Source organism: Silurus aristotelis, assembly GCF_946808225.1.
Source record: "Silurus aristotelis genome assembly, chromosome: 14".
Classification (NCBI taxonomy): Eukaryota; Metazoa; Chordata; class Actinopteri; order Siluriformes; family Siluridae; genus Silurus; species Silurus aristotelis.
This window is the reverse complement of record NC_139587.1, coordinates 4871039-4890811: the sequence shown is the minus strand read 5'-3', so window position 1 is coordinate 4890811 and position 19773 is coordinate 4871039. Positions and strand designations below refer to the sequence as shown.

General features: G+C 39.1%; 2 protein-coding genes across 3 annotated transcripts in view; both read right to left on the bottom strand.

Moving 5' to 3' along the window:
- Window positions 1-1459: 1459 nt before the first annotated feature.
- On the bottom strand, window positions 1460-19001 carry ankrd13d (ankyrin repeat domain 13 family, member D). Of its 2 annotated transcripts, none has more exons than XM_083560605.1 (16): window positions 17881-19001; window positions 17158-17290; window positions 15775-15899; window positions 15645-15690; window positions 15298-15441; window positions 14146-14335; window positions 13875-13941; window positions 13473-13554; window positions 12206-12267; window positions 10641-10771; window positions 9258-9415; window positions 8916-9029; window positions 6501-6673; window positions 2354-2436; window positions 2036-2263; window positions 1460-1944 (listed from the first exon to the last, which is right to left on the bottom strand). In XM_083560605.1, the coding sequence occupies exons 1-16, from the start codon at window positions 17962-17964 to the stop codon at window positions 1881-1883; spliced, it is 1884 nt and encodes a 627-aa protein (XP_083416731.1). In that variant the 5' UTR covers window positions 17965-19001; the 3' UTR covers window positions 1460-1880. The 2 variants fall into 2 exon arrangements, with proteins under 2 accessions (XP_083416731.1, XP_083416730.1); XM_083560604.1 differs by having other exon boundaries at window positions 17158-17293; window positions 17881-18993.
- Window positions 16498-19773, bottom strand: part of stx3b (syntaxin 3b) — a 47362-nt gene continuing 44086 nt past the window's right edge. The window contains exon 9 of the transcript XR_014536674.1: window positions 16498-16523. The gene's annotated coding sequence lies outside the window, so the exon portion shown is untranslated. The remainder of the gene's footprint in view (window positions 16524-19773) is intronic.

The following is a 19773-nucleotide window of genomic DNA, read 5'->3' as shown; positions in this document are numbered from 1 at the left end:
TCCCTCGTAAGGGACCCCCGGAGCATAGAGGGTTAAGGGCCTTGCTCAAGGGCCCAAGAGTGGCAGCTTGGCGATACCGGGGCTTGAACCCCAGACCTTCCGATCTGCAACCCAGCGCCTTAACCGCTGGAGCCACCACTCCCCCTTGCCTTAAGACTTAATTACATTTGAAGGCAAATTCTTTAGCAATTTTACTCAAGTGAAAGTTGAAAGGGAGCATTTTATACTTTTACTGAAGTCATATTTTGCCCTGTGTATCTTTACTTTAACTCAAGTACTCAAGTGTTTGTGTATTTCCTCCACCACTGATACTGATACATTTAATTAACGTTTAATCGAACTTTTCGTATATATATTTTACTAGCCACTGGCAATATTAATAAAATTGTTTTGGCACATTACACATAATTAAATGTACCTTTCTATAATAAATCATGTCTATACACAATTAACAATTAACCAAATACCTTAACTTAAAGTGTATCAAAATAAAGTTTAGATAAGTAAACAATGTTTGATAGCAGCAGCAGCAGTCGTGCAATAAATCTCACATCAAATATTCACGTAGATAAACCCGAGAGAAGAAGAAGATGATTGTCAAACTAAGAAAGTCAGTTATGTTTGGCAAAAATAAATAAAAAAATATATACATTTGCAATTTGTGTGGTAGGGAACATGTAGAACAGGGGTCCCCAACTAAAATGTTTATTTATTTTTTAATTTTTTATTTTCTTATATTTTGAAAGCTGACCATTTTCCCCTGTGCCAGTTTTCAGCATTTATTTCAGTTTTTTATGCAACTGTAAATTAAGCTCCCACTGATTTTGCACTGAGTTGAGTTTACATTATACAAATGACTTCTTATATACACCGATCAGCATAACATTATGACCGCCTGCCAAATATTGTGTTGGTCCCCATTTTGCTGCTAAAACAGTCCCGATCTGTCGAGCATTAACAGCATGAACTTCTTCAGCAGTTTGAGCTACAGGAGCTCGTCTGTTGGATCGGACCACACGGACCAGCCTTCGCTCCTCACGTGCATCAATGAGTCTCGGCCGCCCACGACCCTGTCACCGGTTCACCACTGTTCCTTCCTTAGTGCACTGAGCACTGCAGACCAGGAACATCCCACAAGAGCTGCAGTTTTGGAGATGCTCTGCCCCAGACGTCTAGACGTCTCAATTTGGTCCTTGTCAAACTCACTCAAATCCTTATGCTCGCCTATTTTTCCTGCTTTGAGCGCAAAATGGGTGCCATGATGAAGAGATATTTATGTTATTCACTTAACCACTCATAATGTTATGCTTTTAATGTTTTTCTGTTTTGTTAGATGATTTGGGTAAATCCAACACTAAACATCCCAAACAGGTAATTTTCCGGTAGAAAGGATAGAAAATATGGGAAAGTATTTGATAATGGTTACAGGAAAAAACAAACACAGCCATAAGGCAAATCATTTCGAGGTTGTGAAAGTGTTTTACATTTAATAATTCTTCATATGTCTTTTGTTAGCCAACATGTTTAACTCATTTTATGCAATATATTTTTTTTTAATCACCTTATGCTTCGCCATAGTTATTTTATATTCACATAGAATAAACAGAAAAGTTGGAAAATTTTCACTCGGAATGACGGCAGAGATTGAGAGGATATCATGGATGTTGTCTTGCAATGCTCATATGCTCATGGATTGATGTTATTCATTCTTTTGCTTTTGTTTTTATAACCTGGTTTCCTCCATTTCTCTCTCTCTCTCTTGATCGAGCCCTGTGTCATTTCCAATAAAAAAAAGAAGCACGAATCTTTAATAATAATTTAACACTGCAGGGGAAAAAAGCGCAAATAATAAATTAAGCCTTTCGATACTGTTAGTGTGGTCACTTTTCTGTGAGTGACAGCTGTAATATCCTTTCAAGCTCCTCCTCTTCTTCTCTTCTTTTCCTGCAGGAGAACAAAATCACTAGTCAGTGTAAACGTTTAAGCAGTACAGACTTTCCTTTACCTGGCGTTACTACTTTCCCTCCTTCCTCACCTGTCTAGCTCTTCCTGCTCTCTGCACGAAAGCTCCATCGCCAGACGCAGCTGCTCATCGAAGCTGTTCGCTACGGCAAACGCCCCGGTTACCCGCGAATCAACCAGTGAGTTGTAGGAAGGTGGAGAGTTGAGGGCAGGGTCGGGTGAGGAACCTGGTGAAGTCGGAGCAGGACCGTCTCCGCTTTCTCCCCCAGACAGCGACAGAGACAGGGACTCATGGATCGCCCTATTCGAGAAAAACAAAGGAGGTGTTACAGATATTGCAGAACATTGATAATCAATCGAGATATGCTCTGAATCCAAAAGACACACACACCGCTCAAGCTGGGAGTCCTCCTCATAAAGCGGAGGCTGAGAAGACACTGGACGTGTGTTAGTGAGAGCCTCCCATATGGTCACCTAAAGAAAAAAAAGACTTAATTTATGGCTCTAATGCACAAAGCATCAGCAGATCTTGAACGGTATTTGCAGGAATTGAAACAGTAGATCGTAAGTTCAAACCTTAAATTTACCACTGCTTGGCCCTTGAGCAAGGCCCCCTTACCCTCAACTGTTATATGTGAAAAAGGTCATCTGCCAAGTTGTGGAAAAAACTGTGTATGGTCAATTTTTGTTGAGGCAATTGCTATCAAAATACAGGGCAATCATTAGAAGAGCCCCTTTTCCCATTTGTAAAGTATAAAGCATGGTGGTGGTAGTATCTATTTCTGGTAATGCTGTTTATCAGCAGAGAACCTGTTTCAGTCTGCAAGAAACATGAGGCTGAGGTCCATGTTCACCTTACAACCAAGCTACACTGGAGTGATTAAAACCCAGGAACTGAATGTAACAGAACGGCTCAGTCCAACCCAACAAACACAATCATATCTGATGGAGATGGGAGTTGACTGGCCATCTGAAGCATGATGGTGGGAGCATCATGTTTTAGTGAGGCTTTCTATCAGCAGGGGCAGTGAAACTGTCTTGAGATTAAATAAAAGAACTTGTTACAAAAGTCATGCAGCCAACTGATCCAATCAAGTACTGACCTAGAGGGGGCAAATACTTATGCAATTCACAAATGCTTTTTTTGGTTTAGTTATCTGTCACAATAAAATATATATTTTGTTTCTTTTAAATGTTAAACCAAAAAAAAAAATCTAATCAATTATGTCATTTTTTTTGTTTCAGCTTGTAACACTGTAATAAGTGGAAAGCTTAAGGAAGGAGCAAATACTTCTGCACGGCAATGGATTAATGGTGCCGGAGAACCTAAATTCCGTTTGAACTTTTCCACTAGAACGGTATGAAAGCAAAGAAACGGCAACTAGACTCACGGTATTGAGGAATGCAGTACGGGTTATCTCGCTTGGCAGGATGTTGTGCTTTGAGCCTTTTGGAGAAAATGCGATTTTCAAGGTTTTCTTAGCGTTGTGACTTATCAGCAGAAACTCCTTTTTAAAAAAGCTGCAGCTTTCAGAGAGCTCGGGAAGGTAACGAGGCACGTAGGTGCATATAAACGTCTCTTCAAACACTGAAAACCTCGGCTACAGGCACATTTCGGATCAAAAGATGACATAAGGCAGGTTTTTCCCTAAAAGCTTTGGACTATGGAGTATTTTGCACCCACTCATTTGCACACCCTCTATACCAATTTGCACTCCACCATCAAATCATTTGCACTCCTCTTTAATTTAAGATTAAGTTAATGTCAAAACCAATCAAAGATCTTATATACATGCAGGTTGAAATGTAAGTAAAATGGTCAAAAATAAAAAAAACATGGCTGCCATTCCACACTTTAACACCATGCAATTCCGTCTTGACTGATATAATTACAAATTAACCACCAAACTACCACTTCCACAATTTATTTCCCAATTTGCTGTTATAATAACCTGCACTCTTCTAGTAAGACTTTCCATTGGAGCATGGCTGTGGGGATTTTTAAGGAGGTCTGGGGTGAAGGTATTCAGCCAAACATGGAGGTGGAACTTAATTCGTTTGGCGTTGATGTGGAGCAGGGAATGTTAGAGACTTATCCTGGGAAAAAGGAATACTGAGCCAACATGGCAACCATTCCATTCTATACATGATGCAATTCCGTTTAGCCTTCGCCTTACAACAAGACTCTGGCTCTGGGATGAAACGGATCACAGTGTCAGAAAGAGACCTCCAACTAAACATCTTTGTCAAGTTTTACAAGAGACAGTGATAAGTATTTTAGCTGAATGTTTGGAGAAAAGAACTGTCCAGATGCCATGAGTGTATAAAGCTTTTATACATGCTAGGGGGACAATTTTTCAGTAAAAAATTATGTAAAACATCTGTACATTTATATTTGCTTGGTCAAAGTAAATCTTCATACTGTTAAGTTCCCACATTTGTTCCATAGAAACCAAAGGAACATGCACGTGTCTGTGAAGAACCACAAAAGACCAGTTTGACAGGTGCTGTGCTTAAATACAGTGAGGGAAATTATTATTTGATCCCCTGCTGATTTTGTATATTTACCCCTTACAAAGAAATTAACAGTCTATAATTTTTATGGTAGGTTTATATTAACAGAAAGAGACAGAATATTAAAAAGAAATCCATTAAAAAACATTGTGGAAAGGTTATAAATTAATTTGTATTTGATCGAGTAAATTAACACGAATTTTGTCTCCTACAGGCCCTAATGAATTCTGTCCCTTTAGGAAAGAACTCCTGATATCAACTCATTATGTGTATAAAAGACACCATCACAGAATCAACCTTCCATTCAAACCTCTCCACCACCATGGGAAAGACCAAAGAACTGTCAAAGGATTTTAGGGACAAGATTGTAGACCTGCACAAGGCTGGAATGGGCTACAAGACCATCAGATTGTTGGGTCATTGTCATGCTGGAAGACCATCCATGACCCATCTACAGTGTTCTGGCTGAGGCCTGGAGGTTCTCATCCAAGATTCTACAGTGCATGACCCTGTTCATGTGGTGAAGTCTTCCTGTACCCTTAGTAGAGAAACAGCCCCAAAGCAGAATGCTTCCTCCTCCATGTTTGGAAGTGGGGATGATGTTCTTGGGGTCATATTCAGCATTTCTTTGCCTCCAAACACGGCAAGTCGAGTTGAAGCCGAAGAGCTCAATTTTGATCTCAACTGACACATCACTTTCTCCATCGTTGGCAAACTTCAGACGCGTCTGTTCACGTGCATTCTTGAGCAGAAGGACCTTGGTGTGTTACCAGTGGTTTTCATGGTGACTATAGTCTCAGCTCCCTTGAGATCATTAACAAGTTCCTCCCATGTAATTCTGGGCTGATCCCACACCTTTCTCAGAAAAATCCTTACCCCATGAGGTGAGATTTTGCATGGAGCTCCAGAGCGAGCTCCATCACTTACCTTGTATTTCTTCCATTTTCGAATAATCATGCAAACAGTCTCACCAAGCTTCTTGCTGATGGTCTTGTATCCCATTCCAGCCTTGTGCAGGTCTACAATCTTGTCTCTGACATTCTTTCACAGCTCACGAGGTTTGAATGGAAGAGATTGATTCTGTAACAGGTGTCTTTTATACAAATAATGAGTTGATATAAGAAGTTCTTTCTTCTAATATGGGTGTGTGGGAGTCAGAATTCTTATCAAATACTCATTTCACTCGATCAAATACAAATTAATTTATATATAATAATCATAAAAATTCTAGACTGTTAATTTCTTTGTAAGGAGATAAATTTACAAACTCAGCAGGGGGGTTCAAATTATTATTTTTCCTCACATAAAATGTTGTGCTTCGTGAACATGCAGCCGAGTTGGAATATGAACTGCAATATCATTCTGCTTCAGAGAAGTTTTTGTCTTTCTGGTTTCAATCCAAAAAGAAGTCGAAGTCGGATTTTCAAAACCCTTTAAGGCCAGGTTTTACATTCCATACACACGGCCCTCCACTAATATTGGCACACTTGGGTAAATATGAGCAAATATTTAACAAAGATATATATATACATATATATATATTTATTTATTTATTTAATTAAACTGCAAGGTGTCTGCAATTGTTGGATATCCATGAGAGAGACGATTTCTGTGATTTCGGACAAAGATCTAAAGTTTAAACAGTAAAGGCAATTTTTCACAGCCTTATTTGCTAATATTTGCCCAAGGTTCTGATATTAGTGTAGGGCACTGTACAGTTCCGACAATCAGTATCTGTTAGCAGCTGCGACCAAAACCAAAACAGGGTTTCTCAAGGCTTCTTGTCGGAAATATCTTTTGTAGACGTTCCTCTACAGTAGCATTCCAAAAATGGGTGAAAAGATTCTGCATTAAATTTTATTAAAACCTCCATGTGAGAGAGGGTTTCAGTCGTGTCACCCTCAGACACATGTATTACAGCCAAGCTGTGGAGGGAAACTCACACAGTGAATCTATAGGTTTATCTGATACTGATAATGCAGCCCAAAGGGTTAAAGAACAATGAGGCAGAGACTAGGGGTTACCTGATCGCTTTCTGTCCCTGCGTCCAGCAAACTCTGCTGAATGGCAAACTGCAGCAGGTTATCGTCCTCATCTCTCAGCGGCTCGTTACGACCGGGACCGAGCGTCGTGTAATCAGGCGGAGGCTCGAACACCGACGGGTCCACCTCACAGTTCAGAGGGGGAGTGTTCTGACCTGAAAGTACAGTTTCCAAGGCAAACTAATTATAATCCCAGAACTATATACTATATAAAGGCTTCCTCTTCTTCCTATAAGGCATATTAAAATTTACTACCATGAAAACGATTCAATAATTACTGTAAATTTACACAAATTTGAACAACGTGGCAACAAATTCAATTGAATTTCAAATTTAGCCTAACTGCAAAATTGTGTATCGATGATGCAAAATACTGAGAATAAAGTATCATAGAGGATCAGTTTATCTGGGAAATATTGATGTGTGAGGAAGGGTCACTTCCTGAATGTGATGCCAGTGTGCACAGTTTATATGTGCATTCATACCTAGGGGTAATTTTAAATCAACCTTCTGGCATGTTGGTGTATAGTGAGAGAAAACCAGAGAACCCAGAGGAAACCCAGGTGGAGTTCCATGAGAAAGATTTGGACAGAAAGACCTCCTGTGTCCACATAAAATAAAAACCTTAGAACATGGAACTGAATTTTAAAACTGATGTTACTCTTAAATCAGGTAGAAAACCTTTGGAAAGGATAAGAATCTGGAAGATTCAGTCTTCTTTTTCGGCTGCTCCCGTTAGGGGTCACCACAGCGGATCATCCGTCTCCATACTACAATAGTCCTCTACATCTGCCTCTTTTAACTAACTACCTGCATGTCTTCCCTCACCACATCTATTAACCTCCTCCTTGGCCTTCCTCTTTTCCTCCTTCCTGGTGGCTCCATCATCAGCATTCTCCTACCGATATACCCCATGTCCCTCCTCTGCACATGTCCAATCCATCTCAATCTTGCCTCCCTCACCTTGTTTCCAAAACGTCCTACATGCGCTGTTACTCTAATTTCTAATCCTGTCCATCGTCGTCACTCCCAACGAAAACCTCAACATCTTCAGCTCTGCTACCTTCAGCTTCACCTCCTTTCTTTTACTCAATGCCGCTGTTTTTAAACCATACAACTTCTCAGGTCTCACCACAGTCCTATAAACCTTTCCTTTCACTCTTGCAGATACTCTTCTATCACAAATCACGATATCAATAAGGTGAATTTAGACAGAGACATTAATCAGGACGTCTTTGTGACTGTTTGATTAATCGAAGGTCTGCGTTATATTTAGTTCATGCTTGGTCCACCTGGTACTTGGGCAAGAAGGGTAACCAAATATAGCATGGGTACTTAAGCACAGCATGGCTCATGTGGCAGTGAAAAATAGCGTTGATGTGGAGGATTATGGGTGGTGACATATACACCAAGAGGATGTGAGTTTTAACTTCTCACTGTACTGCCTTGGAGCAACAACCCTTCTCTTTAAATGTATTACAAATCTAACAATTTTAACAAGACATGTATTATATATATATAAGATGTACACGTATTCATACAGTACCGTTTCGGTACTAGACATGCACATGTGTAGCAAAAGCAATCATCGTTTTACATTTACATTATAATCGAGTTTCCTCACAAACATATTAAGCGGCAGACCGCAGGTTTGTTTAGTCTTCACCTTGTCACTTTGGCTACTCGATCCGTGTCGGAAACACAATTTGTATTTTACGTACAAATTAACTTAACTCGTTAACGCAAATTCATTTTAATCGCACAAATTTTATTAACGCGCGGTTAACGCAGCTCGCATTTCAGTTATACTCAGATATAAACAAAAAAAACCTAGTAATTGAAAAAAAAATTTTTTAATCATTAAACAATTGTTTTACTGATACTCAAGCAAAAAATAAATAAATAAAAATCCGCCATGATGCACACATCCAGCAATTAACCCTCTGGGTTTGACAAATGTGTCGGCATGTTTTTTTGCCATTTTTTCCTAAAATGAATCTAAATTACACTGTCTTTAAATCTGTGAAGGGGCGCTCTCTGATGTCTCTGTCATCTCTCTTCACAGACACATAAATAAAAGAATCTGAATCTCAGTGAATATTTGCCTCACAGACATAATAAATATATGTATAGAAATGCTAAAATGTCTACATTTAGTAAAAAAACAAACAAATAACACGCTAGCACTCGAGTATGTCTCCTGCTTTTAGTGAAAAAAGAAGAAGAAAGCCATAAGTTTGGAGCTGAAAATAAAAAATTAGAAATCAGCATGAAAGACTCATAGTACCATCTTCGATTTGCAATATTTTTGACTTAACGATGGGGTCGTCGTAAGTAGAGAACTTCCTGTATATAAAATGTAGAATGTTTAGATGGTAGTTTCAGACAGGGTCATACCTGCATCAGGGGCTCCTTCAGGCGAGTGCAGAGTAACCGAACTGACCGGCTCATCGCAGCCACACAGGTTACTGAAAGTCACCCGTGCATTCAGGACATGGAAGAGAGGGATCTCTGGGAGGCATAAACAGTGAGACGACTTATCTAAAATGCTGGCGCCATGTCTAGGAAACTGTACAACCTTGTTAAGTCATGTGACAAACGTTGTTTTTCACACTTACACTTCAGTTGCATTTTAAAGTCTAAATCATATTCAACAAAACGAGGTGTAATGGCATCTTAAATCCAGTAGGATTGTACCACAGCTGATGAATGGGTTTTTTATGTGTTGCTATCTCTCACCTATCTTCACAGGGAAGCCAGGTGGCAGACGCAGGGTGATGAAATCCCGCAGTTTAGCGAAGTGAGCATTAGAAATAGCCATGAGATCAATAATGGGCGTCACCTGCTCAGCCAGTGATAGAGGGTGGGCTTCGCTTAACCACAATGTAGCCTTAAACCTAAAACAGGGAAAATAGACATCATGGCTATACTATAGGCTATATTATAAACAGGCTATATTATAGACATCATGAGATAGATAGATAGATAGATAGATAGATAGATAGATAGATAGATAGATAGATAGATAGATAGATAGATAGATAGATAGATAGATAGATAGATAGATAGACAGACAGACAGACAGACAGACAGACAGACAGACAGACAGACAGACAGACAGACAGACAGACAGACAGACAGACAGACAGACAGACAGACAGACAGACAGCTATATTTTCATTGCATAATAAAAGTTGTGCATATATATAAATTAAGCCTATGACAGTGAAAAATGTGCATGAGCTGTTGAGTACAACAAAAAAATTTAAAGGTTCTGGGCAGAGGAGTAAAAATATGCAGGAGCTGGTGAGCAAATACACTAACAATATATATATAAACATATATATGAACATATATATGAACAAATGTCTGAGAACCATGAGTAATGTTATGTCTGAGTTACACTATATTGCTAAATGTTTGTGGACACCTGATCATAAGTACAGTATGTGGTTTTTGAGCATCGCATTCAACATTTAGTCCCAATTTGCTCGTATAATTCCCTCCATTCTTCTGGGAAGGTGTTCCACTAGATTTTAGAGTGTGCTTATGAATATTTGTGTTCATGCAGCCACAAGGTTGTAAGTAAAGTCACTGATGTAGGTAAGATGAGGAGGCCTGTGATTCAGTTAACATTCCAATTCATCCCAAAGGTGTTCATTTGGGTTGAGATCATAGCAGGCTGCTCAAAATTTTCTTCTCCAAACCATGTGAAGCATATCTTAATGAAACTGGCTTTGTGCACAGTGGCATTGCCATGCTGGAACAAGTTTGGGTTTTCTAGTTCAAGTGAAAACATGTTATCATACTGCATCCAAAGACACTCAATACAATTGTGTGCCTCCAGCTTTGTGGTAACAGTTTGGAGAGGAACCACATATGGCGGAACAGTCAGATGTCCGCAAACTAGTGTATATTAATGCAGGATGTGTGTAAGGCACAATATGTGTAAAGAATGTGGGATGTAAAATTTACAATATGGGAAATGTACATTATACGAACAACTGTTCAAAATGTATGCACAGTGTATATACAGATGATATATAGATATAATAATAATAGTAATATAATCATAATAATAGGCGAGGATATACAGTGAATGGGAAGGCTGGTTTTCAGTACCTCTGCACCTTGCTGGTGAGCTCGACGGGCCTGCCGATGTCTCTGCCGTTCAGATTAAACTCTGGGTCAAAGTACTCCTCGGCCGTGATGGCTGTCGGGTTATTAGGACTTGCACACTGCAATACCTGACTCTGGGGAAAAAAAAAGAACAAATAAATCAAGATCCATAATATCCACAAAGCATTCAGATAAAGGACATATAGGAGAAAATGTTCTCTTCTTAGACAATCATTACGGAATAATGTATATATTAATTGTGCAAGAAGTGATTATTTTTTTATTTGACACTAGTACAAATAGCAAATCCAAAGAACATAGAATGTAATTAATGTTTTAAGTCAAGTCAAGTCAAGTCAAGTTTATTTGTATAGCGCTTTTCACAACAGACATTGTCTCAAAGCAGCTTTACAGAAAACAACAGTGAAGGTGAATGGTGTGCGTTTGTCCCTGATGAGCAAGCCGTGGCGACAGTGGCAAGGAAAAACTCCCTTAGATGATATAAGGAAGAAACCTTGAGAGGAACCAGACTCAAAGGGGAACCCATCCTCATATGGGTGACATCAAGAGTTTGGTCATAAATCTTTTAACAATACAGAACAATTTGTGATCATCATAGATCCAGCATGCACAGTGTATATACAGATGATATATTAAGCAATGCTATCAACATAGGTGCATTATGTGGTTTAGAAAATCCATTTGGAAGACTGAGCTCTAGCTTGACACCAATCAGGGTCTTGTGTCAGTCTTTTTATAGACCCGCCCCAATACCGCATCACTCCTCCCCATGTGTCAGTTTGTTCAGGGGGAAAAAAAGGCAAAATCAAGAACGTTAAGCCAGATAGATTTGACATGCTGTGTTGAACAATGCGTTATCTATATATTAACAATGAAGTTAGACAAACCGTCTACTTCATCACTTTGCAAATGATGTCATATCCATTGTAATGCTAAATAATAAGGCAGCAGGTTTCATGGAGTAAAAATAATCGTTCCAGTAGTGGACCATTTACGATTCTTAACAGGACTACTATAAGATGAGTGCCGCTATACACATTTTATTTGTATAGAGATTAAGGGAAATAATCCAAGATTGGTTACAGGACAGTATAAGCATTTATCCGTCTAGCTCTGTATTCAATACCAGACTATGTATCACTATTTTGCTGTATATGTGATCTACTTGCTAAGACCCTTTTACGTTAGCTAATTGCAGAGGCCCAAACTGCTGGTAACTGCTACAATAATATTCCTAATGCACATCTCTAATGCACTTTGGCCCTAATAGAGTCTTAACAGGCTCTGCAAGTCTATGTGTCCTTGCGTTCCCCAACCACAGCAATGCACCAGTGAGAGAAAATTATGGCCATTTAACAAATATGTTTGTAAAGCAGTTATAAGAAATGAGCTTTTTGGGTGACCAACATATAAACTCTCAGCATCTCCAAAGGCATTCTTGTTTTTCATATAAAACAGCTAACAGAAGAAGTGACGTATTATGAGAGAACAATGTGACATATTATAAGATAGCAGACAGTATAGAGGACCAAATCATTTATCCTCACCCCGTTATTTGACACGTGCTGCTCTGCAATTCCAAGGAAAGACTGAAGAGGAGTTCTGGATCCTGGAAACCAAAAAGAGAAATCTGGCTCAAATGGTGTTCTGTATTTTCACTTCCCGTGTGTGTGTATACTTAAGAATGTGTATACAAGTGCATTTTTATCAAAGCCTTCTCTGCTGGCCTAAACACTATCAGAGGCACTGACCTACATTTACAACCTAAATTCTAATATTTGTTCCATGAAATTGTATTAATTTATTCCCAACAGTTTATTCTCTTCATTTTGTAGCGTTTCTCTTGGCTGCACTGCTTCCAGTACGTGTATGTTCAGCCACTATGTGCTGCTATGTCAATCTAATCTGCCCAGGGCCTGCAAAGTCAGTACTGCTGGCCCTTTGAACATTGAGAATATTACCAACAGGTCTGTTTCTTTAACCATTTAGATTTCATATTCGCCTCACAGGGCAGCTAGCTGGCCCAGAATAGCGTCAGCATTTTTCCGGCCTCTGAATGGTTGGTCAAAGAGAAACTGTTCAACTGGCTAAACACGTCTGTAGCGCTCTGCACACATTAATACATCAGAGTTTTTTTATGAATACGGAGGAAAATAAATTGATTTAGACTCGGACATACATAAAAATCTATTTTCCAGAAAAGCTAGACATCATGAGGAGAGGTCAGCCAACCCCTCAGCCTCGGAAAAGGTTTGTTCTCCGGTTCCAGACTAGTGAATACAAGCGGTACCACTGGATTACAGCCTCTGAGAAGCGGTGCAAATTATAAATCTCCATCTCTGCTGAGTAGATTGTATTTTATTTAAATTTGTTATGTTTTTGTCATGTTATCAGACAAATATTGATTCTGAACTGCTCCAGATGATGTAGGTGCACAGTTGCGGTTGTAGTGTAGAGGTTTGGAGTCTTAACTGGGTTTCTTGTGTTGGTAAAATTGTATTCACCCTCCATATGTGAAATTCCTCTCTCTCTGTAATGCCACGTGTTGTTATATTGCGTTTTTGTATCGTATTGATGGTTTCTATAATTGCAACGTGATAGTGGTGGTATAAAGAGATGGATTAAGTCCCCACTGAAGGCCCAGGTACCAAATGCACGGCCTGACACTGATTTTTATACAGGTGTGTATAATTATATATACATATATATATATATATATATATATATATATATATATATATATATATATATATATATATATATATACGTTTATACATTGTGCGTGTGTGTGTGTGTGTGTGTGTGTGTTTGTACCTTTGCACCTGGACTTGTCCTGATCAGAGAGGTGTTCCGTTCGAGAGCGGGTCACCAGCTCAACGTTAGTGGCACTGTACACCTTCATGTAGGAACCATGACACAAAACCATAACATCATTACACAGCAAAAACTTTTAGCCACAAAACAAACTTTATAAACCTATGTAAAAGAACAATTCTTTTTTTTTTTTTTTTTTTTACATTTTTCTGATATGATCTTGCATAATATTTGTTGTAATATTAAAATCATGCTCTCATTTTAACCCATATCAAGTAAAGTAAAAATGCCAGGTATTCTAATGAAACTGAGACTGAAAAAATCCAACTTGCTCTAAATTCTGAATTTTACATGATTTGCAAAACCACATTGAAATATTGTTTGCCTGATTGATGAAATCACCTTTGCCTCGTATCCGCTGACCACCTCCATCTTCTCCGAGCGCCAACCCCATATCCCGGACTTGTTCCTGAAAACATGATGAGTCTGATGTCATGATTTCATTCATTACTAAAGATATGTTATTATTTGATGCTGAAGAATTCTCGATTCTGATCATTCATCTTCTATAACTGCAGCCCTGACTACTCTTGTGGTTAATAGATGTTCACAACAGGCAAATAATCAGCTTGGGTTTGGAAATTGAGGTAAAATGTAAGTGTTTTGTGTATACCTCTCAAAAGCGATGTTGCGTGTGTTGAGGTGTGTGGAGACGATGGGAGAGGTGAGACGCTGCGCTGTGCTCTCCTGCGACGGCAGCATGGCGGCAAGGAGGGACGGTGTGTCACGAGGAGACAGAGACAGTGGCTCTGTGTACACCACCTGCTTCTCATGGTCCACCTCCATCACCATTGCCCCTCCGTCTGGATCACACACAATATGGTGCATTCAATGAAGATGTGTTTCAGCAACTATTACATCCAGTATTATATACTTCTCATCTATCTATCTATCCATTAATCATGCTACATTTCATTCAGTCCAAATGAAATGACACAGTTTGGGATCATTTCAGACTAAAACATAAAGAAAACACAGTACAATGCGTTTATCTTTTTTTAGAGTAATTTAAAATAGATTTTTATATTTTTATTTATTTTTAATATATATACATTTATATATTTGTATTTGCATTTTCATGTAATAAGATGATTAAATGCACTAATTGGTTTATTTTCCACAGATATTCTTGTGTGCAATTTCAGTAATAAAAATGTAAATCTTTATAAAAGGAAACAAATGACTTGCCCGTCTTATTTTCTCTTGTATATTTAGTACTGCACTAAAATAAAGAAAAAGTGCGTTATCCGATTACTTGATTAATCAATGGAATAATTGGTAGAACATTCGATTACTAAAATAATTGATAGCTGAAGCCGTAGTTGTTAATCATAAAAACGTCTCTCAGAAGAACCCCATCGTGTTCTTTATCATCCCTATCTTTATAAAAATAAACTTGACTTGTGGAAGAGTCAAACTGTTAGAAACTTGGCAACAACTTCGGCATAATTACACATTTGGTATAACTGACTCAAAGCAGTGATTGATTGATTGATTGATTGATTGATAGATAGATAGATAGATAGATAGATAGATAGATAGATAGATAGATAGATAGATAGATAGATAGATAGATAGATAGATAGATAGATAGATAGATAGATAGATAGATAGATCGATCGATCGACCGACAGACAGACAGACAGACAGACAGACAGACAGACAGACAGACAGACAGATGATCTTAGCATCAGAAGTGTGCAAAATTAAATTTACACAACTATAATATGGGCACTTCAGTTACATTCATTTCTGACCGACTCACCTCCACCCTTGAAGATGTAGCTGCGGCGGCCCTTGAGCCAGGTCATGTGCTCAAAACCCAGTAAAGTGGTGTCCACTCGCAGACACGAGCCGCTCTTCCACACGCGGTACACATCGCTCGGACACACTTTCGACACCAGAGGCACTGGGAGAGAAAAGCAGAATAGGAAGAACATTGCTCAATCTTTTAAGGGCCAGCACCAGGGGAGCTGTCCAGAGGCGGGGTGCTGAAATAGTTAACACCAACGTCCAAAGCCAACAAAGACACAGAGAATTATTGTGTGTGCATTTTGTGTATCTGTGCAACGATCAGTGCTGAGGACCGTCATGTGCTGCTTCTGGACTTACCCCAGCTCGTAAACTCCCACTTCATCTCCACGTAGAAATCTCGAGCCTGCCAAACAACGTGCAAAACAGTGACTATAACAAGCTATTAGCTAAGCTTATGAGCCTTTATCCATGTGCTTGGGTGTGTTACCTTTCGCAGTTTGCTGAGAAGCTCAGGAATACCAGCTAATCTCTCTGTTGCTCGTCTGAAATCCCTGTACTGGAGAACAAGCTGCACGAGCTCAGGGTCTCCTGTGCTTACTGCTTCCTGCAACACTACACACATGAAAGTAAACAGAGCTATTTCCATTCCTAATACGGTTACCGAAGTATTCAGAAGTATTCACAAACAATGTGACCCAATGGATTTACTGTTGCCACCCCAAAGGTAATTCTCCACAGAAAAATGCTATAAACAGTTGTTCCCTCTATTCAGGCTCTCTTTATCTCTCTTCTGAAGTTTTTAAGAAAAGACCATCCTGTGTCAGAAAACAGTGAAAGATCCTTTATGATGGTCCCTTAGTGATGATCAAACCTCCTTTGATTAGACTAATCTAGTAAACAGTGTATGTTTCTGTTCTCTGAAATGAGGTCCATTCCCTTAAAGGTCCAATTATGTAACTTAAGTGAGATTTTAATGTACACTTCCTTCACTTTCCTAAGGAACAGTGATACAATTGGGACACTTTTAATGGTAGTGTTTGTACTCTGAAACGTATCTATGAAATTCAAAATTTTGAACTGAACTGTACTCTGAAAGAATGTTCACATTAATGGCACAGCTGGCATCCTTTTAAACGTTTCCAACCCCAAATCTAAACCCATTTATAGCACTGTACATATATTACCCAAAACCTTTGGACCAGGGGTTTTTCTATGCATCGATAAATTACACTTGCACTGACTCTGCACTACGGTGAGTAACATTTTTAACTTCTTCCTCTTCTTTTTTGGCTTTTCCTATTGTTGGATGGGCTCCATCACAGCGGATCATCCGTCTCCATACCCCCCCTGTCCTCTTTATCGGCCTCTTTCACCCCAACCATCTGCATGTCTTCCCTCACCACATCCATAAACCTACTCTTTGGTCTTCCTTTTTTCCTCCTTCCTGCTGGCTCCATCCTCAGCATTCTCCTACTGATATACCCCATGTCCCTCCTCTGCATATGTCCAAACCATCTCAATCGCACCTCCCTCACCTTGTCCCCGAAACGTCCTACATGCGCTGTCCCTCTAATAAACTCATTTCTAATCCTGTCCATCCTCGTCACTTCCGACAAAAACCTCAACATCTTCAGCTTTGCTTCTAACATTTTTAACATTTTCATTATACATGTAATTAAATCATATAATATACATAATAGTAATTTAATATGCAAATTTTTTCCCCATGACAATAAACAGACCACGGGGCAAAAAGTTTGGGGACCAATGATTCAGATGAACACCACAGACATCAACATTCTCCTTGCTAAAATTTTCCACAGTTAAGTGTACACTAACAACCTTGTTTTCCCCTTTAGGTGTGTCTCACCTGTCCATCCTCGTGCACTCCCGCGTGTAGGATCGGCATTGTGTCCCAGCAGCACACGCATGGACTCCACGTGGCCGAGGCACACCGCCAATTCAAGTGGAGTCCGTCCACGTGGATCTAAACACTCCATGTCCTGCTAAATATAAACACATTCAAGCACAAATACACATGGGTATAATATGCCGTAGAAAGTCTGGATAGCTGAATCTCTCCATGGACAGATTTTAATTTACAGGTCTTCCTCTTTCCACCAAATTTATTCCCACTTTCTCTTACACTATAGGCCACCGTTTGTGGACTCAAACCCTCACACTCATCCATAGCTCTTTCCCAAACTGTTGGCACAAACTACACAATTATATTGTAAACCTCATTCAACAGCAGTAAATGTCTGCTATATGAATGAGTGCAAATTCTAACAGCCACACTCCAAAACCTAGTGATCTTAAATCTTAGCAACACAAAGATGCCAGGGTTTGGGTCCTTCAACGAGACTTTTAAAACTCTTCGAATGCTCCATTGGATCTTGTCAATCAGTTTGGATAAAATCCAGGGTGCATCATTCATTCTTTTACAAGATTACAGTTCATGTGAAGTACTGAAATGCTTTAGAAGCATGCATGAAAATAGAAATAAGTAGATTCACTCCTGGGTGGTAAAAATCCCAACCTGAAACCCAATACACACACACACACACACACACACACACACATATTGATTTACCTGACTTTTCTTCAGCTCTCTATCCAGCTCCAGGTACCGATTGTTCCAGACAAGATAATGCAATGGAAACGCCTCATGTGCCATTTTTTTTAGCTTGCTTGTCCAAACCAATGATTCAAGTCCAGATTTTTCCCTTTGCTATTCGCCTGCACAAAGGAATAAGTGCCTGAAAAATGATTTGCTGCATTCAAAGCTGCAAACCTACAGACAAACCATTCTTCCTTCTTCCTTAGGATCTGCTTGAAACTCCATCAGCACCATACATTCTACTGGAAACCCAGTCAATTCTTCTTCCTGCCATCCATTAAGCCTGAAGAATCTATAATTCAGCTTTATTGTCAGGTTTTCCAGGGAAAGTTGGTACCTATAATGTAGCCAGATATCTACGTAGGTCAAATTTTGTTATATTAATATGTAAAAAAAAAAAATCCAAATCTGATTTGTAAACTAGCTGTTTATGGGGAATCTCATTTGACATGTCAAAGCAAGCACCAAATGGTGCCAGTTAGCAAGTTAGCTCACTTAATCACTTCAAATATTATTAGTCGAATGATGTATTTCTTTAAAAAAAAAAAAGGTTAATATTTCATGCAAAAGATGTCTCTATATGGCTGTGCATGCTAGTTAGAACTAGCACGAAGAGCATGCTAGGTCGGCTAATTTGGTTCGAGATACACTCGCGTTTAGAAACAGATATATATAAAATATGAACAGGTCATTAGACTGAGTCGTTTGGAAATTTGTGTCGCAAAAAAAGCCCAGAAGACAAGCATTAAAAACGTGCAAGAGGCGGCCTAGTTTCCCTCGGCATCCATGTAAAGCGAGCTGGAGGAAGCACAGATGTGTGTGTTTCTCCCCCGGAGCTCAGAGGAGCATCCTGGCGTCCAGCAGAGCCGCAACACCCCGGGCAGCCTCCGGACCACATCGGCGAGTCGAGACCTTCTGATCCGGGAAAGCACAGAGCCGCATCCGTGCACATCCACCCCGAAAAGAAACGACTTATTTCTCTCACACACGTCGCTTTCACATCAGTGTGTGTGTGTGTGTGTGTGTGTGTGTTAATGCGCATCAAGGTATCAGCTCTCACTACCCATTCATACTGCAGTGTAGAATAGCAGGACAAATAAATGTGTGCTCCATATCTATACTCCTACATACTGTACAAACTGCTATACATTTATTTTAAAATACTTGGGATATTCCGGAAAATTTTAATGAACCACACACTGCACTTTATATCCACTATATTCTTACCATCCTATCTTCTTCATACAAAAACCTCTACTCTTCTGGCTTTATAGCAGATTCCAAATACTTTTGGTCATATATAGTGGCAGTTATATAAAAAAAATATAACTCATTTGAGACGTACAAATTTAGTAAAAAAAAAAAAAAAAAGAAAAGAAACATGGGACACTTAAATTTTTTCCCCTTCCACACTGTTGATTTTTTTTTTTCCCTCAAGCCCAAACATAAAATATCACACTGTTATGCACTCTCCTCTGTTTTTGTACACAACTCGGCCAATGGTTTTCAGAACACAAATAGAAAAGTGAAAAAAAAATAGCCATGTTGTTGCCTTTAAAAAATACCCATTTACAAAAGCCCAAGTGCAAAAAATCCCCTAAGCGGCTGCCGATTTCCCTCTTCAGACACCCCTTCTAAGATTTTATTAGAACGGACAAATTACACAAACAACAGTATTTGAAAATCTACTTAAATGCCAGTGAGCATGAACACAACCAATAACCGCACAGCACATTTGGTTATTTCTTTATTGTTTTTTTTTTTTTTTGGAAAAACAAACAAAAAGTGAAAAGAAAAAAAAAAATCCAAAAATAATTACAACGCTACAGACTCTTCTTCTGGCATACTATAGGAGAGGAATACATT